The following is a 26,464-nucleotide window of genomic DNA, read 5'->3' as shown; positions in this document are numbered from 1 at the left end:
AATACTATAGCCCGGGATAGATATAAAAGATAGTAAGAATAGCTATAAAACTTAAAGTTAGAATATCTAAAGTAAGTATTATAGGTAATAGTTTATCTCTTCTATTTCCGCGACTCTACGATATACCGGGACCTTATACGCAGAGTCTATTTTCGTATACGGAGAAAATCCCTTTATAACCTATCCTAAAAGGGTAAGGCCTATACTAGATACTAGGTAGGGTTCTCCGGGATACCAGTACTTAGTACGTACTAGGTGTATAACCACTACCTCTGGCTTAGGTATGCTTATATACTTTAAAATACCTCTAAAATACAGCCAATTTCGGGTTATAGAGATATACGTTGTAGTGGATTATTCTAGCCTAGAAGAATTTCAGTCGACGCTAAAGACCGAGCAGGGAGGGGGGGAAAGACCGGTGCTCCCTATTAAAGTAGAGTACCAGTATTTATACGCCCCCTATTCGGTATTTACTATCCACTTAAACCCAAATAAGAAGGTAACGCGAGCGCGTGTATAATATCTTGGCTGTAAATATTATATATCTGTATACGTTAAAGTAGGTAATTAGGATTACGTGGTATATATAATAAGGTTCTATAACTAGGGTCTTAGGATTATATAGTGTATATAATAAGGTTATATAACTAGGGTATTAGGATTAAGTAGTGTATAATAAGGTTAGATAATAAGGGTATTAGAGTTATATTATATATAGTAAGGTTATATAATTAGGGTATTAGGATTATATAGTATATAATAAAGTTATATAACTAGGGTATTAGGATTATATAATATATAATAAGGTACCTAGTATAAGGATATTATATATTCTTAATACCTTAGGGTTAATAAATACAGAGGCAGAAACTATAGTAATTTAGTGGCTTAAGACATCTTACAGAGATTAAGGCTTATCGTGAGGTACAGGTACGCAGCATATACGGCTAAGATCTTGCTTATGCACGCGGTCGCGTAACCTTCCAAAAATGGATTGAGTGGACAACAAATAGTGAATCGGGGGTGTACAAATACCGGTACTCATTGGACCAGCACCGACTAACCGTTGGAGGGGGGACACCCCTGTCCAAGCCCAAGATTATCCCACTGGGCATCCCGGCCTAAGCGACTGGACGTTGACTGGTGCCAGAAGCCTAAACCGGCCACTCATCCAGGCCAGCTGCAACACAACTCCTGTCGACGCCCTGCCTCCCACGCCCCCACCCCCCTTTTCGTCCGTCCACCTTTTGGACAGACGTATCCTTTTTCTCTTGCATCTTTACCGTCACTTCTTTCCCTTCGCACAAAAACTTACCCGCTCCCACTTTTGTCTCCCGCACAAATTTTCCCCTTCTGCCTACCCCAATCGCCTGAGTGATATTGCGACCTTCGTAAGCGTCCGCCTCTTCCTGAGGCCTCACCGCCTCTCCCCCGCCCCCCGACTATCCACCGGCTCTTTTCGAGAGCACGGGTCAATTTCATAAACTAGCGACAGATCCGGTCCATAGACCATGCCGCCCCTGAAACCACCTCGTGTCTCGTACGTCGAAGACACCAACGAAGATACTGGATCGGTCATCGCAGGTACCGAGAGATACGCCGTCTCCGAGGCGCCTAGTCCCGTTAAACAAAGGCTTCACTCGGGCAAGTTACGCAGAGACAGGTCGAGAAGTAGGTCTGGCTCATCCTCACCTCATAACGGCCTGATCGATTCCGACTCCACCGCCCACCCCATAAGTTTGTCGAGAAGAGAGAGGGAAGCCAAGATGCGCGCTAGAGAGGAACGAGAATGGGAAAGAGATAGGGAGAGCCACAGGGATGACGAGCGAGCAGAGAGGGCAAGAGAAAGGGAGAGGGAGCGCCCGAGATCCTCCAAGAAATCTTCCGCACGCCCAACGACCAGGCCCTCGAAGACTAACCCGGCACTCCACTCGCACACGCATTCTCAAGACCATTATGGGAGGTCGACAAGCATAGGAGACGAATCGTCCTTTTATGGAGTCAGTCCATCCTCTGCAGCACGACCTCGAGCTATGACTACGCGGCCCCCCAGCTACTACGGAGCGGGTTCCCGTCCACCTCCTTCCACCATGCAGTGGTACCCGCATCACCCGCCGCCTCCTCATCACCTTCCTCATCACCATCCCCCTCCTTATCACCCGCCACCTCATCAGGCCCCGCATCATCAGCCTCCAAACCCCTACATCCCAACTTCATACCCCCCGGCATCCTATGGCCCGAGCCCGGGATCTCACTACCCGGTACCGCAATCCCCGACACATACGGCAGACTACTTCGGCCCGAGCGCAGTGAATGGCCCTCAACATCAGCATCTTGCGCAGAGATTCCAGCGACCATCATCCGCCATGGGCGTCCGAACTATCTCTTCCTCGTACGGGTTCGACGATTACGACCAGGGATACGACGCAAGTCTCACCAGGCGCCCTTCCTCGTCTAAGAAGAAACACCGCGACGAGGAAGACAGGAGGCGCATGCCGCCTCCACCGCGCCCCGTAACTGCAGCTCCGAGACAGAGCGCCATTAGAGGGCCGCCGTCCCACCCACCACCGCAGCCAGCTCAGCCGAGGGGATCCATCGGGTTCGGCTTCGACGACGGCGGTTTCGACGACGGAGACTTCGACGGCGATGAGTCGCTGTACCGAGAGATCCCTGCGCGGTCTGCCAGCTACTCCTACGCTTATGGCGAGGGCGCCATTTTGCCGCGAGCTCGCCGCGATTCTGTCTCGTATGAAGGCTCCGCATATCGCATCGAGCCCGCGACTAGCTCTGGACGGCGCCACTCGTACTATGGTGGTAGCGGAGGTAGCGCGGACAGCCTGGACTACGAGGATAAGTTTCGAGCCGCCACGGCATACCAGGACGACGTTGCTGGTAGCTACACGCTACCCTTGACCGCCGAGACGCTCCGGAAAGCCGGCAAACGCAGTAGCGACAAGAGCAGTCGATCCACTCGAAGTAGCGAGAGTCGTGACGAGAGCGACTATCGCCAGAGCCATACGACCCGCACGACAAGGTCGTCGGCAGGAGACGAGGACATCACCATCAGAGTCACGGGGTCTGCGACTCTCAAGCTCGGCGGGGCCGAGATCCAGTGCCAGGACGGGGGCGAGATCAGCATCACACAGCCGGTCAGTGGCCGTCCGGGTGGAATCAGTGACAAGGACGGCTCTGTGTACAGCGACGACCGGCGGTCCCGTATGGAGCGGTTGCCCATCCGCGCGCGAGCCTCGAGCCAAGCCGCCTCCTCCTGGAACCGTGGTTCAGCTGGGTACGACCCTTATGAAAGCTACGGCGGCCGACCCCCTTTTTTTTAACAAGAGCCTCATGACGACGATTGGAACGAAAGTAATGAAGTATGATGAGAACGACATTGCGGTTTTCCTATCATGCGACAGTCAAAGCCCTTCCTCCTTTTTCTTGTTTTTAAAAAAACTCTTCCCGTCATTGCAGCGTCTATATTCGCGCCTCATTGTGGCGACATATTTTTTGGGTTTATTAGTCCCCGATGCATTCTGTGCTATTACTCTGCGCAGAAGGCATACGTCGGCGCTATTCTGGCGCTCGAGAAACCCAAAAGAAAAAGGTTCAAGGGGCACCGGAAGCCAAACAGGGCGGCGCACATGGGAAGTGGCCGTCGATGTTCTTATTTTTCTTGCATCTGAGAAGAGGCTCAGTTCCTTTGCTCGATCAGCTCAAATTTCGGAGCTTCAGTTACTGAGGAGTCACGGAGCCATGGGCTACGGCAACACCGTCGACATCTTCCGACCTTGGAGGATGTCTCGTTGCCTTTTCCCTACCCAGGCCTCTATATCTCAGCAGACTGTTCTCCGCGACACGCTTTATCATGCGGCTGGTTCGCCACGCTCTTCCCTTTTGGATCCACGCCTCCTTTATTGTTTCTTTTTTTCTCATGACTTTCGAATAGAGGGGCAAACATGGCTGAGCCACGTTGCCTGCGAATTTTTATTCTCGCCCTCACGGTGTTCCTGTTGCATCCGTCCTGAGACAGGATACAAGAGAGAGAAACCAACATATCAGATAGACACCTTCTGTATGGACGAAGTCAGGAGGTTTGCGCCTAGGCGGTTTCATGAGGAGAAGATCGCTCCCAGGATGGATTATTCTTCTTATAATTTCCTGAATCCTCTCCTTTATTTATATCCAATTCTTCTCCTCGTTTGACTTCTTCGACGGGGGGCCCCCTTGCTCTTTTTGTCCCTACGAACCAGATGAATATGTATGCCAAGTTCTTCTGCGGCCTCCGTATAACTAGTTCCCTATCTACACTTAGAGAATCCCCGGCAGAGCGGTTCGTTATTTCCTTAGATTCTTTGGGCTCAGTGCCACGGGCCATAATCTCGGACCGGTTTTTGTCTGCTATAATCTCGCATTCTGTTTCTTTCCTGTTTTAGACGCTTAACGGGAAGCTCATCCCGCGACCATTCAGTCGAGGGCTCAGTCCCGCCGGATAAGGCGAAACCCCTGGACATGTGGACGAGTATCATTAATAAGTGTGGCAGATTGAATGGGAATTTTGCAGGTTGTTCTCTAAGATGATAATTGAACGCTACTCAGGGCTGAGGATGTGCAAGTCTCCGCTCTGTGAGCCGGGAGACGGTCATTAGGCTGTAGCGACACCTGCACGCTTTTGTAATAACGTTCGACGACTAAAGTTCACGACTTGTACAGAATTAGGTAGTATCCATTATGAAAATAGTTACGTTACTTTATAGCCCTCCTCGCTGTCGTTGCATCCGGGCGAATGATTGTTGCTCGCTCTGTAGGGCTTAACCTGTTATACATACTTCGTAGGGGTGTGACCGCGAAAAGGAAATTGAGACAAGGAGGCAGAAGGGTGGACGACATAGTAGGTACGTTCATTCAGAAACACCCCGTTTTGGTGTGCGTGTTGGAACAAATTACGGGAAGTACGTTGTACAGTGAGTAAGCAAAAGTGATGAGTAGGTAACGCGCATAGATGGCTAAGAAACTACTCGTCATTAATGATTACCCACTATAAGTTGGGCACTCCGCTCCGCTCGCCAAGAAGAGACACGTTTCCGCATTACGTGGTTAGGTACCAAGAATATCGTGGTGCGTTTTGATTGGCAGCTGGTGGTTGCCAGGGCAGCGTTGAAACTGTTTACCTGACGTCATTGGTATTTCCGACCGTACGTCAGGCCGTTGACACCTAATAAAGGGCACACGCCAGGACTGCCGAAGCACGAGCCTATCAGAAGCCAGTATTCATTCCCCAGGTACATACCACTGTAGGTAAGTAATTACACGTAAAATCAAACTGCGTACCTTTTCCTATTCGAGTCCAACCACCTGGTTTCTTCAGCAACGCCGTCAGGCGTTGTACAATGTATCAAGTCACTCCACACCTGCCGTTAAGATCCAGTGCCTTCCTCGACCTCTTCCCCTATCTCTCTTTCCACCTCCGTTTGCCGAGAAGAACAAGGCCAAAACGAAAAAAAAAAAAGACAGAAAACAAACTTTTTGATCCCAAATATCTCACCCATCAATATCTGGGCAATTGGGCATATTGTCCTGGGTTCTTGACTGGCGCCCAGACTCGGGTGGGTGTCGGTTCCAGTAGCTTTCTAGCTGAATCAACAGACTCCCCCGCCCCCTTTTTGTCTTCCCCCGTCTTTTCCCCCGCCGGGAGCAGCCGCACCATCTAAACGCATTCAAACCGAAACCACGTTTAGCTGTACAGCCATGGCGCCGGTCGTCGCCGTTCAGCTGACCGAACGAGCCCGCGTCTTTCTGTCGGAACGCCTTCATTCCCCCTCCAATGTCGCAGCAACAGCCTTCAGTTCTTTCGGTTCCCTAACCGCCAGGTCTGTCCCAAAGGCCCGCGAGGAAGAAAACGATAACCATAGAGTTCCCCAGCGCCTCGACCCTCATGCGGGAGTCGTTGATGTGCACGATATCAATAATGTCGCCATTTTCGTCATTTTCGGGCTTATCGGTGCGGCCTTTGTCTGCGTCGGCATCTGGTTCTTCTTTTGGGCAAAGAACGGCGGATTCTACTTCAAGGAAAACGATTGGGACGATTACAAATCGACCGTTCTGCGGCGCAAGGGGCCCAATGGCACCGTGCTTTCGGGCGCGACGAGGACGACGGATCTGGGTGGGGGAAGCATCTACAAGGACTTCGACGAGGGAAAGACCACCATTACCGACTCGACCGGCTTGAGTGGCATTACAGCGGGCGCGAGCGACATTGCGGCGCGCGAGAAGCGAGAGAAGAAGCGCAGGAGGCGGGAGCGGGAACGCGAGGCCAGCCGCAGGGAGAAGAGGCAGAGCTCCCGACGACAGGCGGTGGACGAAACGGGCAACCTCATCGAAGAAGAGGCGGAGCGCGAAGCCCAGAAACACCTCCGTAGCTACCGACACGAAAAGGCGGCACGTGTCGGCGGCCTCAACAAGGAGTCGGAGGCGAGCGAATGGGACGGCAGCACAAACCCGGCCGAGTCGACGGTGATCTCGAGCTTGCTCTCCAACCGCGAGGGGACGCCGACATCGACGCCGACCAAGGTGACCGGCGGCATTCGCAAGGTCTACAGCACAGCCGACAGGACGGCAAACCGGGAAAATGAACGGATCCGGGCCGAGGCCAGGCGGCTCCAAGAGCGCGGCCGCGAGGCTCGTGCGGGCGGCTCGTCGCGCCGAGACTTTAGCTTCCAGAGGGGCCACAGCGCCATCTCAGAGAGCGACGTTGGCTTGGAGCGCGGGAATCGGATCGAGGCGGGTAGTGCCCCCAGTGGCTGGGACGAAAGCGACCTGGGCACTCGAAGCTACCGCCACAGGCTTCTCGACGATGACATGACCAGTTCTATTGGGAGTGAGTACGCCGAGGAGAAGCGAAGGAATCGGAGACATCGGCGGAATCGGGACTAGGATACCGGTTGATAATTGGACCTCGTACGTGGCATCTTTGCGGATTTCGTCTGATGCTAGCGGTTGCCATCGCTTTCCCAGTGAATCGGCGTCCACATGTATGCTGTCCCTTGCGCTAAGAGGTGCGGGATGTCGTGGGACCATCGACTGATTGCGGTTTCGTATCGATTTGATTTCCTGATACGCGGGCTTGGAAGATTGCAGATGGCGGGGAAGCATGCAAGGTGTTTTTTCCGACATCATGAGACGGGATGTCATGACACGAATATGTATTTAGACTCGATGAAAAACTGGCATGTCTATTGGGGCTGGAGATTATTATTCGCTGGGTGTTTAATGAGCCTCGCCATATGTACCTCAGCACTTGCTTTTGTTTGAACAGAAGAAGAAGCATGAAGTACCAACACTGACGAGCCAACTCGTCGGCTTTCAGATATGATAAGTAGGAGGTGTCTTAGTGATAGTTCCCTTGAGCCTTCTGTTTTTCATACAACCCCTAGCTCACGACGAGGCAGGAAAACAGCCAAAAGTACTGATACGACATGGGACCAAGACACTCATGTGATCCGCATAGAAAGCACTTCTAGGAGGATTGCTGCCGGCGGCGAATTGAAAAAGAGGCGCGTTATTCCGACTGTACCGCTTGGTTATTCCGACTATAGTTCCAATTGGATTTTAATCTTCCTGCCTGCTAATCTTCCTGCCTGCTAATCTTCCTGCCTGCTAATCTTCCTACCCGCTAATCTTCCTACTAATCTTATACACTTCCGCTAGGGTTTTAAAGGTTAGTTTATAACTTCCCCCTATATCTTAATCTTTTATTAGATTATACCGCCGATTAGTACCTTTCTATATAGATTTATATAAAGAGGTGTATCCGATTATAACGATATAAGACTAACGTTAAGATATAGGATAATAATTAAAGCTACTACCACTTTACCTACCTAGTTACCCTAACTTTAACCACTTATAACTTTACTAATTTTTAAATAACCCGTATTTTAAAACTATCTTTGGATTTATTAGAAGCAGCTCTTTATAATATAACTTCTAATAATGCCTTATCGCCTATAAACATACTGTATACTAGCGTTAAGGATATAGAGTATAAGATCTAACGCCTATCTATACTCGAGACTTTATAGCTATATTGCCTATCTATAGTCGATAAATCCCCTGATTTTTTGATTACTAATATAGAGGGGAAGACTCGTGTTAAGGAGTACCACTATTTGTAAGCGGCCAGTCTACTATTTATAAGCGTCCTAAACCTAATTAGGAAGGTTACGCGAGCCCGCGTAGTAGTGTGTATATGCCACGATTTTAGCTACGGATATCCCGTACCGGTACGTATAATTATAATAGACGTTTTGTATAAGACAGGCGTTAACCACTATAACTTATACTTAATGCCCTATACTATAAAATCGCGGCTATTCTAACCTGTTTTCTATTATGTTAAAGTACCCTAAAATATATTATTTCCTAGAGGTTGAAAAAGTGGTGGAAAAAGTGGTGGAAGAAGTGGTGGAAGAAGTTGTAGAAGAAGTGGTGGAAAAGTGGTGGAAAACGAGATGAAAAAGAGGTGAAAAGTTTTCACGTATTATTATATAGATAAGGGCTTATGTTTTGTATAGAGAAGGTCTTATTATTTAAGTGCGGGTCTTCCCCCCCCTGTTCGGTCTTCCGGGTCGACTTAAACTCTTTTAGGCTAGAATGATCCACTACTCTGTATAACCCGAAATTAGGTGTATTGTAGAGGTATTTCGAAGTATATTAATATTCATAAAGGAAAGAGTGTTGATATCTGCTATTAATAACTACTTTATAGTTATAGGCAGTGGAATCAGGAGCAAAAAGATATATATCTTTATACTAATTTACCTATCCTAATACCTGATTATTAATATAGGTAGTTAGTAATACAGAGATATAAGATATAAGCAGAGATAAAAGTCTATTATATAATAAAGAATCTACTACGTAATATATTATGCAATAAAGAATCTACTACGTAATATATTATGCAATAAAGAGTCTACTTCGTAATATATTATATAATACAGAGTCTATTACGTAATAAGAAACTAGTCTATTATATAATAAGCAAAGCTTATTATTACTGCTTTAAGACTAGTCTCTCTATATACTGTTTATCTATATATATCTACTTCCTCTCCTTCTTCTTTTACTCCTTTTCTTACTCTTCTGTTTAATAATTACTATAATCTACTATTAGTACTATAGAATATTACTCTATTCGATTCACTCAGCCTTCTATTACTTAAGCCCCTTTTACTATCTCCTTCTTTAATCTATGGCTTCTAGTTAAGCTTATGGATTTTATCTAAACTCTTATAATTCCTAGCCTTAATCGCTACTAACTAATCGTCGATTTCTATAACCGTGGATAACTCTCTAATCAGCTTATAATTATATACTAGCGGTTTTTCGTAATCGCGCCGGGGCGCTAGTCATTTAGTAAGCTTCTCTATAATTACTTAATTAATCTCGCTTTATTATTAGAGATACTACGAAAATATCGTAATTAACGCCTTTTACGTTAACGTCGAGGGGCCGGCGACGGATCGCTAATCGACCTACGAACCACCATCTTTAGGACTAAGCGTAACCGGCGTATCCGTTAACCCCTCGTTTTATCCGGTCCCTGCTTAGGCACCGTTATTATTAGTTTCGGCACGGCGGGCGCCTCCTACCCGGCGTCCGCTTCGCTAGCTCCCCCTAGGGGGACGCATATTCCTCGAGTCCTTCTTAGTAGTATCTTCGACCTAACTACCTTAACGGTATGGAAGTTAAAGAATTATAATAAAAGGAAAGTCCGTAGACTTTAGTTAAGAAAAAGATATTATAGAAAAGGCTTAATAGCTTAGTATCGTAGAGTAATCGTAGTATAGTCGTTAACTAAGCGCTAACTTTAAACTAAGACTCTAACTTAAGGGATTAAACTAATCCCTTAACGTATATACGGAGATAGGTTCGGATCGGTGGTCCGTGCGCGGCTATCGGTCCGACTATATGCCGATAGGTCTGCGATTATCTTGTTATAGCCGTATTAAAAAAGAAATTTACGGAGGCTAAGATTTTCCGTTTATATTTATATAAGGATTAAGCTTTAAGATTTAGTAAGTCCCTTATATTTCCTAAGTACCGTCTTCGAGAAGCGTGGCGTCCAAGCCGCGGCCACGCCATAGGGTTAGTATAGGCTTGTGTTTTCCTATCTATACCTTTACTTATCGCGTAGTCTACGTCTAAGGTCTCGCCCTAGGTACTATATCTGTACTTAGTCTTTTAGGTGTTCCTATTCTCTTAGCGTAGACCTCCTAGGGCCTCTACGCCTAATACGCGTAGCCGTGTTAGCTATAGTTCTAGATATTATTAAGAACTCCTCCGCGGGCGTTCCCTTTATACGTTCTATTATTTTCGCGACTAGGAGGTTATACTAGAGGTCAAGGGGGGAGACGCCTACTTCCGTCTTTAGGATCTTAATCGCGGTAGCCCTATAAGCGAGTATAATAACCCGTAAACACTAGGCCTATTTTATAGCGAGTTATTTTATAATACGTCTAGGTATCTTGCCCTGCTTTATAGGAGTATAGAAAACTAATACGGCGTATATAGCTAAGCTTCTAATAACACTTAGGTATAGCTTATATACGTCTTCAATACGGTAGCCCTACGCTAACGCTATAAGGCGAGTAAGGGCGTATTTTTATACCTAGATCCTTACCTTAAGGTGGGTTAGGTAGGCTCGTAATAATAGTTTACGGTTAAGGATTACGCCGCGTAGGGCGGCCTCTCTTTTTTACGGTACCTAAACGCCTTCGATACGGAGGTTAAGCGCCTTTAGTCTCCTAGCTTATATAAAATATATAAGCTCGTACTTTATAGCCTTGAAATATAGCCCGCTCCTCTTTAACTAGTCTCTATATATTTCCTAAGCGCGTTATAACCGTGCTATGATAGCTATAGTATTATATCTAAACGCGATAATATTTATATCGTCTATGAAGCCTATTACGGCTATTCTAGCTACTTTATAGAGTTCCTAGTAAAGAGTGCCGATATATAAGATAAAGAGGATAGGTAATAAGGGTGATCCTTAGGGGACCCTAGCTTTTATTTTAGTACGCGGCCCTATTATATTATTAAAGCATAGCCACGCTTTCCTTTCGCTTAGGTAGGTTCGGAGCTATTTTATAAGCTAAGTCGGAAAGCCTAGGTTATCGAATACTTCTCCTAGGCGGGGGTATAGGACCGTGTTAAAGGCCCCCTAGATATTAAGCTTAAGTATCGCTACTATATCGCTATGGTCCTATACTATCCGGATTCCTTTTACTGCTACCCTTATAGTAATTATCGTGTTCCTATATTTTTGGTTCCCTATCTAGCCAGGGGGGAGTAACCGGTATTCTTTTATAGCGGCCGCGACGCCTTTAGCTAGGATCTTCTTAAGAATTTTCCCCACGGAGCTAAGGAGCAAGATTAGCCGCTATCCGGACACCGTATAGTACGCCTCTAATAGTTTCCTGAGTTTTTTAAGGACTATAATATCCGTGTTACGGAACCGCCGCGGGAAATATAAGGCCTTAAGGTAGGCGGAGTAGATTTAGGCAAGGCGCTTTTAGAGTAAAGGGCTATAGACTTATAGGAATCCGTTAGGCAGCCTATCCTCCCCGGGCGCCTTCTACTTAGCGGTATATTATATAGCGTGTTTAATATCTTCTTTTATTACTAAGTCTTCGATATATAAAGTTTTTAGCCGCGCCGCGGTGCCTAGGGGTCTAGGGTCTATAGCGTTTAGTGCCGGGAAGAATTTCTAGGCTAGGATATCTACCTTCTCCGAGTACGTCTATACTAATAGTTTAGCCCCGCCGCGGTATAAGGCCAGGATAAAGGGGGGTTTAGGCTATTCGTATATAGCTATTTACACCCACTTTTAGAGTAACTAAAGGCTTGTATAGTCTAGCGCAGTCTAATTAACTACGCTACACTAGTATCTACGCTTCTCCCTTCTAATAAGGTAGTCTCTTTTTTTAGTTACTTCCTAAAAGTCCCGTTACCTCCCCTAGGACCGCCTTATATAGAACCTACGGGTTAGGCGCGGAACCTCTCTATTCGCTACGGCGATCTCGGGGTTCTATTACGGTGGTAGGGGTTAAAGCCGTGGTAGTCCTTTACGCGGTACTATAGTATTAGCGATATTATATGCTACGCACCACTATCCGGCACTATACCAGGACCTAAAACCATATAGCTCCAGATTAGTGCCAGCACTATATAGGCACTAAACCCGTATAGCGCTGGATTAATGCTAGCTCTATACTAGCACTAAACCAGTATAGCGCTAGACCGGTGCTAGCACCGTCCTAGTACTATGCCCAGTATAGCGCTTAGCCTTAGATAGCCTAAGGTTCCCCCCGTAGATATATATAGCCGCAACCTCGCCCTCTCCTTTAAAGAAGGTATCCTATTTATATATTATTTACTATACCCTAAAGTCGCCTAACTTAAATCCTCTTATAGGTCCTATAGTACTAGCTAGCCAGAGATATATATAGTTAGTATATATTAAATAATAGTAACTAAATTAAGATTATTCGATCTTAGTAAGGTTCGCGTACTAATCCTATTAAATAACTATATAGACTATTCTAGTTATATAATCCTAGGGTAAATAACTATCCGTCGTTAATAAAGTGACTCCCCTTAAATAAGACTAGGCGCTAAGCAGCGACTATTAAGCTAGAGTCTAATAGTGCCGATAAAGAACTACTTACCCACACGCCCCTCACTATATTTACCAGCCCTCTAGCGTGATATATAGAGGTCTATATACTAAACCCCTATTTAGTTAAATAGCTATATATAGCGCCCTAAGCGGATATATAGCTAAAACGGTACCGGTTACCCGTAGTCCACTAAGTAAAGCGCCTCCCCTTTATTAGGAGTAAACGGGTAAGCGATAAGTATAAGAGTCTATGAGTACTAGTTATCCGATAGGCCCGTATTAGAAATAACCTATCGAATACTAAATGGTATTATTATCGAACCCGCTTAATAATAACCGACGCTCCTTACCCTATTCTCCTAGACTCTCCCCCTATACTAAGGGATCTAAAAGGCGTATATCCCCTCGCTATAATAGCGGACGCCTATCTAGATATAGCCGAAAAGGTTCTTATACCCGAATATCGGCTACTCCTCTTTATAGCTAAGTAAGTAAGGAACCTCCTTAGTACTAATAAAGCTAGCTATACCACGACCTTTAAAGGAAGAGTCTCTAAAGCTATCCTGCCTCCTTAGCTAACCTATCCTGCTAAGTGGGTTACTTATCACGACTTTTTCGTGAAGGTATTCTATAATTAGCTAAAAAAGGAGCCTAAGTATATATCGACCTTTATACGTCTATAGTTATACCCTATAGTATAATAAAGGGAAAGGAGCTAGCCCCCTTTACCGCCGGCTACGATTCTCCGCTAGAAAAACTAAAGATTAAGGTTAAGGGATTAGAATCGCTTCTAATCCGCCCCGCTATAAGTATAATCGAACGGCTAGTCGGAAGTTTCTCCGAAGATATAACGGAAAGCCTTTCTTTAAAGTACGCTAAACCTTTTAAAAGAACGCCCGATTATACCCTAACGCCTAATAACTATATACTAGTCTCTAACCAGGAAAGCTATTAAGCCGATACTATAAGCTACCGCGATAAGCGTATAAGCCCTATACCCTCCGATATTATATACTACCCTCGCGATAAGATAAAGGATATTAGATCCGGGAATAGTAGGAATCCGGAACGCTAATAGTACCGGGCAGCCCCTCCGGGTAATAGTCCCCCCGGACACGGCCCTCCTAGCGTAGGCCCTCCCCTAAGGAACACGCCGGATATTAACTACCCGGAACTATACCTATATATACGATAATCGGATTTACTCGCTATTCTCGGCTAGCGCGATAATCAGACGCACCGATTTAAGGCTAATAACCTAAGTTACTTTAAGCCTCCCTTATACTTTACTACTAACTAGGATCTTAAGACCGAAGGAACTAAACTAATCTATATAAACGTTTTCCGCTTTATTAATATAATAGACTAGTATACTAGCCTAAGTACCTAGCACCACGAGTCCCTTCCCCCCGGACTAGCCGGCTATCTATTAGGTAAGGCTTCCGTATAATTTATAAGCCTCGATAAAGGATAATATTTATACCTTACTATAATTATAACCGTTATAGAATAGAAGACTGCCTTATAGGAAAGGTTCCGATTACCTTAAAAGGAAGCCGAGTATAAGCTAAGACGCGAGCGATATACCCTAGATAACGTAGTTACCCGCCGCAATATCTATATCTTTATAGATAAGGTAATCCGATTAGCGAAGGCGGCTAATAAACCTAAAGGTAAGTATTTAGCTTTTATATAGGATCACTTAAACGCTAACCTAGCGAATACTATTCCTTATCCCGGACTAGAAACTATAATAACCGACTTTATAAATAGCCTAGCTAGTATAATACTAGGATAGTACCGGAATTATATTAACAGAGCCTAAAAGGTATTTATTACCCGATAAACCCTACCACGGATTAAACGGATATAGATATTAAACTAACCCTCCTAGGTATACTCGCCCTTTCCCCGGTACCTAGATCGACGCGGTAGCCCGGCTCCACGCCGCTCGCCGTAGCCCGAATAACGTTCCTTAGCGCCAGATCGTTATTTACTAATACCGGAATATCGCTTACTAGGACCAGGACTAGGATAATTCCGCCGGAATAGCCGCGCCCTACTAGCTCTAGGAACACTAAACCGCTATATAAACGAACACGGCTAACAGCTCTTAGCTAATAATATATTTAATTAACTAGCGCGCGGTAACCGGAACTTTTACTAGGAATAATCCCGGGATTTAATAAATACTATTATAAATAATAAGGTCTCCGATAAAGGATATAAGAATAATACGGAACTAAAGGACCTATACTATTTTAAGGAGGAGTCTAATAGTTCCGAGGACCTTATAGATAATAAACCCAAGACCGATAAAGGTAGTAATTAACTATACTAGGTCGTTAAAAGACCCGGATTTATACCTAAATACTATAATCTTTACTAGGTATAATAATAATATACTAGGTATAGATAGCTAATAAGATCTAATAATAAGGCCCTCTGCTATAAGAAGTCTTATTCCTACCTATTCCTAATAAAGGAATAAGGCGGTTAGGACTCCCCGTTAATCGAAGGCGCCTTATAAGAAGTAATAGACCCCGTAGCCGGCCTATACGGCTATATATATATAAGGGTCTAAGTCCGAGTAACCCTAGATAGCACTCCCTTTAAAGCTTATATTAATTTAGGTGCCTCGCGATATATCGTAAGCTAGCACCTTCTCCCTTACCTCCCTAATATAGAAGTCGATACGTTTAAGAGATCTACGCTTCGCGGCGTGGGTACCTTAGACACTATCGGATAGGTTTTATTTACCCTACTAGTACGAGGTATAGTAGATAGCTAGCCTTAAGTCGGATAGCTATATTTAAAGGCTTAGGTGGTTCCTAAGCTAGAAACCGGCCTGCTCCTTAGGTAGGAATTTAACTATCTGAATAAGGTCGATATCCTTAACTCGCGGGACGCTATTTAAATTAGGTCCTATAAAGGTCTTATTATCCCGGCGCGTATCTTTACTAAACGTTTATTAGTTAGCCGCCGATTAAAAGCCGCTAAGAAAGTTATTATTCTGCTATATTAGTATAGATTTATTTTATTTAAGGAACGGAATATAACCTTAGACTTTATAGAATTCTAACTAGATATTAAGGGTTCGCTAAACTATATCCTTAGCGAAGGGATATCCGTCCTAATTTATAACGCTAACGACCGCCTATTACTTATTTCCTAGGGTAGTAAGCTAGGGTATATAGATCCCTTCTAGGCGGACGGATACTTTAATATAGAGTAGGATAACGCCCGTAATATTCTAATAAAATAGCTAAAGGCTACTAAGAAGTCCCTAAGTCTAGAAGAATAAGGCGATATCTTTAAAGGGTATCTACCTATTCGCGGGAAGCTTAGAATCGCTAAGAGCCTAGATACCCCGACTAAAGCGACCCTAGAAGGCGTAACTATCTAAATCCACGGAGCCCGCTTTATATAGCGCTTTACTAGGATTATTAGTAACTACCCTAAGGTTTAGATAGACTAAGGCGTTATTAATATAGATAAGAAGGATTATATAAGCGTTCCCTTAATTAACGGGTAGTATACCTAAAGGATTAGTAAAAAGCTATATCCGCTTAGCCGTAAGGACTAAGCCTTTCTAGACTAGACCCTGGATAGACTCCAGGACTAGGACCGTATAGAATAGATATTAGTATTAACGACTTTTAGTGCTCTGGTTTTTATTATATAGCGAGAGGTAAAAGGTAAATATAAAGGCCGTATAGTGGTTAACCGTTATACCCTAAATAAGGTTACTATCCTAAATACGTACCCGATACCGCTTTAGGATAAGGTTATTAAACGACTCTAAGGGAAGAAGTTTCTCTTTATTATTAACGCCCGGGCCTTTTTCTACTAATTCCCTATATATAAACCGTACCGCGAGCGGTTTATTATTATTTCCTAATAGGGATAAAAACAACTAAAGGGCGCCCTAATAGGCTTCTATAACTCGCCCACGTATATTTAACGCTATATAGACTAGCTCCTTTACCCGTACTAGGATTTTATCTCCGCCTTTATTAATAATATCGTTATTATATCGGATACCGAAGACGACTATACTAAGCACTTAAACACGGGGCTCTCCCTATTTAGTAATAAAAGGATTAGTATCTTACTTAATAAGTCCTTTATTAGATATCCGTTAATCTAACTACTAGGATTCGAGGTCGATACCCTCGGGCTATCGAATACTGAAGAATATACTAAGGCTCTATGAAAATTCGCCCTCTAACTTCTTTTTAGGCCTTAGAATATTAGATCGGGATAATAGGGTAGCTTCGTTATCTTATTCTCCGATTCTCTTATCGAATTACTCCCTTTTAGTAACGGAAAACGACCCTTCTTACTAAGGCTTATTAAATTAAGAAAAATAAGGGATAGGCCTATAAGGCGTATACTAAACGTATAATATTCGAGGCTATTACTAAAAAGTTAGCTATATTCTATAATATTACCGGCGCTTTTACCTTAAACGCTTACCTATTCCACTATATCTCTACTAAGATCCTCTTTATCTAGCTAAACGCCTTTAAAGAGTACGAGTTCTCTGCTATACTCTTTTAACTAATCGATAGGACTAAATAGCTTACTAAGGGAACCTTTAAGAAAACCGATATTCGACTAATACTTTATATTAGTAAGGGGCTTAACGCTACTAAAGAAAAGTACTAGCCTACGGAACTTAAGGTTGCCTGCCTAGTATAGGCTATTCGTAAGACCCGGACTATTATTTAGTCCGTTTATTATAACCTAACTATAGTTCTTATAGACTATACCGCTACTATTAGTATTATAAAGTCGATAGTCCTATCTAGCACCGATAAGACTAGGCTAAATATAAAGCTTACCCTCTCCTCCGAGTTTCTTAGCTAATTCTAGTTAGATTATCGATATATCCCCGGTAAGACGAATATAGTAGCCGACGCTTTAGCTCGGCTATCTACTACTAACGGCCCCCCGGCTAAAGGTCTAGGCGAATTAGACCGGATTTAGGAAGACTAAGCTATACACTATATTAGCGAAATCTAAATAAAGGACGATATACGATAAAAGATTATCGAAGGATACGCTAACGATTCGAAGTAGGCACCTATCCTTAGCTAAACCATTAATTATAACTTATTAGTTAAGATCCCTTTTAAGATAGATAATAGTCTCCTATACTAGGTGAATGTAAATAAAAGAAAACGCCTTTATATCCCCTTCTTCCTATATAAGGAATTTCTCTAGGCCGCCTACAATAACCGGCACTATTTCGGAGCTAAACGGATATAATACGATTTAGTTAGCCGCTTTATAATCCTATAACTCTATAAGGAGGTCGACTTATATATCGCTTAATATAAGATATACCGCACCTACTAAACGGATAGGCAGGCTCCCCTTAACGAGATATAGCCTATCCTAACGCCCCTAATCCCCTTCTATACTATTACTATAGATTTTATTATCGGGCTACTTAAAATGCCCTCCGTAGGGATACTATGGTAGCGTAAAGGCTTCCCTTTATTCGATACCCTCCTTACCGTCACGGATAAGTTCTTAAAGGCCTCCCTACTTATCCCTGGCTATAGCACCTATACCGTAAACGACTAGGCGTCCGTGCTCTTTTAAGCTCTCTAGATAAGTAACTAGGGTATCCCCCGCGCTATTATCTTAGACCGAGACCCTAAGTTCTTATTAGACTTCTGGATAACTCTATAAAAGGTAGCCGGAACTAAGCTAAATTTCTTAATAGCCTGGTATCCCTAAACCGATAGTATTTCCAAGAAGAAAAACCAAACCGTTAAGATCGGGATACGTATATACCTAGCGGATAGCCTAAGCGCCCTATAACCGAAGGTGATTATACCTCTATAGTTTAACCTAAATAACGCCTTTAATAAGACGCTTAGTTATATACTAAATAAAATACTATACGGCACTAAAACGAATAGTCTACTTTATTTAATTAGTAATATTAATCCTAAGTTTATATATAAGATATTCTAGGAGGATATAAAACTTATTATCGTAATAGCTTAGATATATATAAAGCGCCTATACGATAAGAAACGGCGTAATATTCGGTTCTAGCCTGGTAACCGTGTATATATCCGCCTTAGCCGCGGGTACTCGCTCCCGGGTAAGGCTAGCCTTAAGCTTAATACTTAAAGGATAGGCCCCTTTAAGGTCCTCGAGTAAGTATCGCTGCTAGCGTACCGATTCGATCTGCCTAAGACACTTAATATACACCCCGTTATTAGTAATACTTAACTTTAAATAGTTAGGTTAGCGGAGATACTATATACCACGGGACCCGTCGATATATAGGATAAGAACTAAAAATAATAGCGGGACCTATATATGCACTACGAGATTAAAACTATCCTAGATAAACGGATTACTCGTAAAGGGAGAGGTAAGCCACGTACCGAGTACCTTATTCGATAAAAGGACTATCCAGACTAGTAGAACGTTTAGATACTAGTAAACGTAATAGAAGCGCCGGATTTAGCAGAGGACTTTAAAGCACGTTAAAGGGCTCTAGAGGTGATTTATTCGGTATTAAACGGAGTAAAAGAAGTTAAAAGACCCGAGCCCGGCGAGCTCTAAAGAACTAAAGGGACCTATTTAGCCTTACGGCGGAGCTAGGTTAGAGCTAAAGAACCGTCCCCCTTAATAACGGACACTCCTTTAGAAGGCATGACCGGTATAAAAAGAATAATACCGTCTAATCTTAAACTAATAAGAATAAAAGCCCTGCCGGCTATATAGCCTTAGCGTATATATAAATCAGTATAGCTAGCTCGAAAATAAAAGATTTCCTAAGCCGCCTATAGCTTTACTATTTTCCTCTATCCTTTACCTATAGTTAAACGACTATAATTATAGCTTAATTATATTCTTTATTTAACTATCTATTCCCCTATTTAACGCCACGCCCGTTACTAACTATATACTAAGCCGCTAAGGCCTATTCTCCCTAGCCCTCTATTTAGCACCACTCTTATTATATTCCGCTACTATACTAAGCACTATTTCCTATTATAAATATACTATTACCCCTAGCTATTACCTTATAACCTTACTAAACGACCTAGTCATAGCTCTATACCCCCTAACGCTACCTTTTATATAGTTGCTTACCTAACTAACGTCCACCGCTCCAAAGACTAGGAACTCCGAGAGGAGTTTACGCGTTGGTTTAAAAATAGATAGGACGGGTTAGGATTAATCTTTAAAGGATACTCCAAGCTATTAGTCTATTTAGAGATAAGAACGGAGTCGTATACTATCTTACGATAGCCGGCCTAGGCTTTAAGCAGTGGGTCATAGAACACGAGGCTATAGCGAAGCGTTACCGTTACTAGGTAACCGAAAAAGGATACGATAATCCTTAGAATAGGCGGCTAGAACGTACTATCTTTATACTAGAACTAATTACTAATAAATACATCACCACTACCAGGGCAAAGTAAATCCCGCTAGAACACCTATAGCCCTAATTCCTATTAGATAGTAATTAGGTTATCGCCTAGTAGCGATAATATAACTAATTATTTAAGTAATACCTTATAATAGCGCGATATAATACTCCCCGCGGCCTAGATAGGCAGTTCCTATATAGATCGGCCCGCCGGGCTGGCAGGGTAATAGTGATAAAGACGGGCTCCCCTATACGTATAAATAATACGCTAATCGCCCGCTAAAGCCCGACCCTGCGTGGTACTAACCTATCCGCTGTAATAATTAATAAGATTAATAAGACTAATAGCATTAGCCTTATATTAGCCGATATAATCGATAATCTTAGCGAAGGTAATATTAATATAGACTTATTTATTACTATAACTAAAGAGTATCGTGAATATATCTAATAGCACGCTATAGTTATTAAGGACTATATATAAACGCTTAAGGAATGTCCTATACTAGCTATCCGCTCGGTTATAGATATCCTGGCGTAGACTAGCCTATAACTATCCCCGTCTAGCGCCGGGATTAATACGCCGATTAATACTAACGCCTCCCGGAAAAGGGCGTATAACGGATCGGGCCCTATAAGGCTAGGTAGGAAGTTATTCTTTACTAGGCACAGAGAGGATAAGATCTAGGTATAGGCGGCTAAGAGCTTCGCCGCTAGACTTAAAGACGCGAATACTCGAGCCTAATACACGGATCTCGAGATCGTTAACTGGACACTAGCTATCGTTATATAGCGCTAGCACGCCGTTATTATCCCGCTACTAACTACTAAATCTATAACGTAATTTATCGAGGACTATATAGCGTAGCACGATATATAGTAAACGGCCGACCTGCCCTTCCTGGTCGTAATATAGCGTATAGAACTATATACGCTAGTAGCTAGATTAAAGAGCAATAGGGAACTAAACGCCCCTAAGCAAAAGACTATATCTAACCGTCTAACTAATAACGCGTAATTAGTCACGGACCTTATTTACTATACCGCCGCTATCCACGACTACTACTAGTAAAACGGCCGCTAAGGGATCCTAGCGTTATATAGCCTAGTAGGTAATAAGCTATAGACACGCCTAAATAAGATCTCGCCCGAAGACGCCGCCACGATCCTAGGACTACCTATATAGGACTAGGGCCTGCCTAGTATAGAGCCGGACGCTCCGGAAGTTAAGATACTATAAGGAAGTAAGGTGGGAAGGATACGCGTTGCTTTTATTCGGTTATTTTCTTTTATTTTAATTAAGTCCTAGGTTCGTAAATATATAACGGAGGGGTTGGCGGCCGGGCTTAATTACTCGCGCTATAAACGGAGCCTAGCAGAGTTAGGAATACACGCTATAGGGCGTTATCCTATACTATAGCTTTTTTCTTTCTTTTTATTAGTTTAGCTCCGGCTAAGAATAAAGATTATAGCCACGTCTACCACTTATTACTAGCATAATAATCGGCCACACCGAGTCTAAGTCGGATATCGTAGACCTTAAAAGACGGGGAAGCCCGTGGGACATAGGGCTTTATCTCTCCCAGGGCATATACTACGCACCACTATCCGGCACTATACCAGGACCTAAAACCATATAGCTCTAGATTATATAACGAAAGGAAAGTCCGTGGACTTCAGTTAAGGAAAAGATATCACAGGAAAGGCTCGATAGCTTAGTATCGTAGAGTGATCGTAGTATATTCGTTAACTAAGCGCTGACTTTAAATTAAGACTTTAACTTCAGGGATTACACTGGTCCCTTAACGTATATATAGAGATAGGTTCGGATCGGTGGTCTATACGCGGTATCGGTCCGACTATATGCCGATATGTCTGCGATTATCTCGTTACACTACCCCCCCTTCTAATAAGTCTGGTCCCGTAGACTCGTATTATCGTGATATCTTTAATTACGCGTTTATCGCGATTAATTATCTCTCTATTTAGTTCTATATAAGCCCTTGTTAAAAACCCGTAGGAAAAAAGAGTGGCCGCTCCGTTCTTTACTTACTTATCGGCGTTCTATCGCCGACCGTATACCTCGTGATTTATCCGAATATTGCTATAGAAACTCCGCGATGCTTATTATTATTGCCTATGGTTATCTAACCCTTCGCGGATATTATGCCTAGCCTTAGGTAACCGTTTAGCGACAAGTATATAGTTCCTCGCGTGATTTCTCTCGTAGCTCCTAATTTTCTTCCTATAACTATTTTTAGTCTATTATTATAGTCGCCGACCGTACGGCGATTATTCCGTTTATCTTAATTCTATTATTATTATTATTATTATTAATAACGCCGACTACTCGCTACTATATTATCGGTTAATTTATAAGTCGCTATGGCTCTCCGAGAGCTTTAATATAACGCCGATAACGGATAGGAATCGGCTATTAGGGATAAAGCTCCCTATTTATTTAATATATCCCGGCTAGACGCTTATATTAGCGTCGATTACTTTAATAAGGCCGGTAACGGTACCGGCGCTAGCCGTTATATCGCCTACGCTCGCGGCTATTAGAAATATATCGCTATAAGTTCGCTAATCCTTTAGCGTTTTTCCTATACTAATTAGTTATTAGATCCCGGACTTTATACTAGGTGCTGCTTAGTTACTATAGAATAGCAGTAAGCGTATTTATATAATAGATAATAACTTAACGCCGATGGCTTAGCGCCGCTTATATAAGCGTATTTCTAAGGTCTATAAATGGTTTCGCGTAGTTATAGCAGGTGGTAAGAAGAAGCTTACCGCTAAGGATATAAGTTCCTTATCTAGTTATTAACTATTCGGCCATATTCCTAATAGTTATTAGTCGTAGATATTGGTTTTAGACGAGATTTTATCCTTATACTCCCTAATAATAGTTAACTTTATACACCATCTTAGTCGTATTAATAACACCGAAGCGTCGGCGCTACTAGACTAAACCCGTCCCCCTTATAGGGGCGACCTTCGCGATATTAAGTCGCTTATTTCTTTTATTAAGGACTTAGCGATAAATAGCTACTGCCTATTTAATTAAGGGGATCGCTTACGCGGCCTTAAGGCGTTCCTTCTACTAGATAGGCTCGCCGACTTATTAGCGGCTATAAATAACCCTTAACGCCCTGCCCTAGTATATCGTTTTACCGGTAGTTCGGCGGCCACTTATTATGGCTATACTACCTCCGCTAATAGCGATAATAACTCTTTCGCTAATAGCTCTAATAAGGCTATCGAGCCTGCCTCTCGCCCCGCTACGGCTTATCCCCGCCGTCCTGCTTATTATCGAGCTTCTACCGCCTTATCGGCTATTAATACTCCGGCTAGCGACACCGAGTATACGCCGCTAATATTCGTCTTTTCCGATAAAGAGGATATCCCCTATTATCGTATTCGCACGCCTTATCGCTATACTAGTACTACTCCGTCGGCCCCCGATAATAACGACGATACCGCTATTAATATCGATAATAAAACCTATTTTCGCGGTTTTAGTAACGAATCTTTTTTTATTTCGCCGAGTAATCGCCGGTAATAATCGCCTAAAATAGCGTTAAACTTTATTCTAATAGTTTAGGATTTAGGACTAGTCGGAGCTTAACTCTGTTTATTTAGTCGCCGTAAGGAAAAGGTTATTATAACCTATAATTAAGTTCTTATTTTTATATCCAACGACCCTTCGGCGCCTTATACTATCTCGTAGTCGTCCTACTTTTTATATATATGCTTTTTATACTTCTAGTACCTTTTCCGGATCCCTAGAGCGTTCTTTAGGTAGTCCTCTAGTTCCTAGGTATTATACTCTACCGGCTAGCCTACCCACTTTATAAGATAGAATATTTTCCTTTATTCTTCCTTATAACTAACGATATCTTCTACCTCCTATTTATCTTACTCCTCCTCTAGAAGCGGGAGATCCTTCGCCGATAGCTCTACGGCTACTCGGTCTTTCCACGGTTCTAATAAGGATACTAAGAATATATCGTGTATCCTTATATACATATAGGAAGGCGAACCCTATCCGCCTACTCGCCGATCCTCTTAGTTACTTATACCCGAATATATCGTGGTACTAGCTTCGACCCTTACCGGAATCAGAAGTTCTTTATAGATAGTCTAATAATATCGCTTACCTTATACTATTACGGTTAGTAGCGCTTATTATAATACCGAGCCTAGTACTCTATGGTATATGCCTAGTAGTCGCGGATCTTCCGCCGAACCTCCGCTAACTTTTTAATACGTTCTTAAACGCCCTATACCCGGGTATTATCCCCGGGTCAGATATACTCTACTATATATAGGTGGTACCCGTATAACGCTTTATACGGTAAGATACTAAGCGAGGAATACTCGCTATTATTATAAGCAAACCCTGCCTTTAATAGCTAAATAGGCCACTACGTCGTTACGTTACCGGCGATTATTCGTAGGTACTTAATTAGGAACTAATATATTTAGTCCGTTTAATTATTCGGTTATAGGTGGTATACGGTAGATAGTCGCCGAGTATTCGCTTATTCGCGGTAGAACTTTCTCTAAAACTAGCTAGTAAATAGCTTATCCCGGTCTATTACTATACCCTTTAAGCTACCGAATCGGTACTTAATCTCCTTATATAGTAGCGCCGCTAGCTAGGGTGCTATTAGGTCCTTCCGCGTAGGAATAAATAAAGCGTACTTTATATACCGGTCGATAATTACTAGGATAGCGTCGTATATTTACCCTCTACCCCTTTTATAGGCGGTAGACCCGTGATAAAATCCATATTAATCTCTTAGAACGGATACGTAGGTAATAGCAGCGTTTATAGCTAACTATACGGCTTATATTATAGCACCTATACCCCTTAACACGCCGAATATACGGTAACATAATCGCGAATATCCGTCGCTAATTCCACCTAGTAAAACTTTCTTAAAATAAGCTTAAGCGTTTTATTCGCTCCTATATACCTAGCTCTAGGGTTATCATAGTGTTATTATAGGACCTCCGCCCTTAGGGCGCCCTATATAGGTAGTACTAACCGTCCCTTAAATAATAGTATATCCTTATCTCTAAGAAAGTACCCCGCTTTTTTTCCGGTCCCTCGGCGAATATTCTTAATTAAGGATATATAATCCGGGTTAATAGTCGATAGCCCTCTAACTAGATCTTTTAGTTCCTCGGTAATAGTATACCGACCTACCGTTTTATTCTTAACTAGCTCTTTAGCTATAGAATATAGGATATACTAATCCGGTATTATAATAACCCTAGCCTTAGCCTCGGGTATCGGCCATATCTTATCAGCGACCCTCTACTAGGTAGTTACCCTATACCCTATATCTTATATTCGGGAGCGGGTAATAATAGCGATAATAATATACTAGGTATTATCGGTAGGACGTAGGGGTTATAGCCCTTTTCCGTCCTCCTTATCTTTTAAGCTAGGCAGGGCCCCCTTCTATAAAGTCTATACCCGCTTATGCTTACTAGGCCTATATTCGGGTAGCGTTACCTAAGCGGCTTAAACGTATACGATCTTTACCGCGTTACTTATTAGGGTAAGGTGGATACTCGCGATCTATTAGCGAACGCTTATCGGAAGGTCGCTAACTAGTCGTAATCTTTATAATAAGATAGGAAGTATATTATTATATAGCGTCTTATCCACTATATAATCCGGCCGCCTCGATAAGCCGTTTACCGGGTTTATTTTACCTGGACGGTATTAAACCTTAAAGTCGAATAACGATAATCGGTATACCTATCTAGCAAGCCTTCCGCGAAGGTCCCGCGCCGGCGCGTTTAGTACGCCCTTAAGCGCCTAATAGTCCGTTAGCACCGTGAACGCCTATCCTATGCCTTTAAGATAGTGGCGCTAATACTTAAGGCTCTTTACTATAGCTAATAGCTCTTATTATCCCGTGCCCTATTATTACTCTGTTTCGGGAAGCTTCTACGAGAAATAGGCGACCTATCGTTATCTAGTCTCGTACTTCTAACTTAGGGTCCCGGAAATAGCCTTATTTAAGGTATCCGTCTTAGCCCTTATATCAAGCACTAGGTTCTAGTATATTATAGAATAGTCGCCGACCCGAAAGCGACTTTTAGTAATTTACACGCCCGCTTAGCGTTATCCGGAAACTTAAATAGTCCTTTTTTTTACCCGCCTAACTACCTTTTAGTAGTATAGTTAATAGCGTTATAACTCTAGAGTATCCCTTAATAAACCTCCTATAGAAATTAGTAAAACTAAGGAAAACGTAGATATCCCGGAATGACTTAGGCGCCGGCTACTCGGTAACCGTACGTATATATTCCGGGTCTATTATAATACCTTCGCGGGTTACTATAAACCC

General features: G+C 43.0%; 3 protein-coding genes across 3 annotated transcripts; 2 read left to right on the top strand and 1 right to left on the bottom strand.

Annotated features, from left to right (window-relative positions):
• Positions 1–1,326: 1,326 nt before the first annotated feature.
• Positions 1,327–3,380, top strand: ACRALDRAFT_1075443 (uncharacterized protein; the record flags this gene model as incomplete). Its single annotated transcript, XM_071018384.1, has 2 exons — positions 1,327–3,216; positions 3,340–3,380. Exons 1-2 carry the CDS (start codon positions 1,512–1,514, stop codon positions 3,378–3,380), a joined length of 1,746 nt encoding a protein of 581 aa, XP_070878222.1. The 5' UTR covers positions 1,327–1,511.
• Positions 3,381–3,614: 234 nt separating this feature from the next.
• Positions 3,615–4,568, bottom strand: ACRALDRAFT_2033803 (uncharacterized protein). Its single transcript, XM_071020739.1, has one exon. The coding sequence runs from the start codon at positions 4,373–4,375 to the stop codon at positions 4,100–4,102; it is 276 nt and encodes a 91-aa protein (XP_070878221.1). The 5' UTR covers positions 4,376–4,568; the 3' UTR covers positions 3,615–4,099.
• A 794-nt stretch (positions 4,569–5,362) lies between these two features.
• Positions 5,363–7,566, top strand: ACRALDRAFT_1062230 (uncharacterized protein). Its single transcript, XM_071016558.1, has one exon. The coding sequence runs from the start codon at positions 5,746–5,748 to the stop codon at positions 6,928–6,930; it is 1,185 nt and encodes a 394-aa protein (XP_070878220.1). The 5' UTR covers positions 5,363–5,745; the 3' UTR covers positions 6,931–7,566.
• The last annotated feature ends 18,898 nt before the right edge of the window (positions 7,567–26,464 follow it).

Source organism: Sodiomyces alcalophilus (genome assembly GCF_042370955.1).
Source record: "Sodiomyces alcalophilus JCM 7366 unplaced genomic scaffold ACRALscaffold_2, whole genome shotgun sequence".
NCBI classification, from domain to species: domain Eukaryota; kingdom Fungi; phylum Ascomycota; class Sordariomycetes; order Glomerellales; family Plectosphaerellaceae; genus Sodiomyces; species Sodiomyces alcalophilus.
Note: the sequence above shows the minus strand (reverse complement) of the source record. Positions and strands in the feature narration are given on the sequence as shown.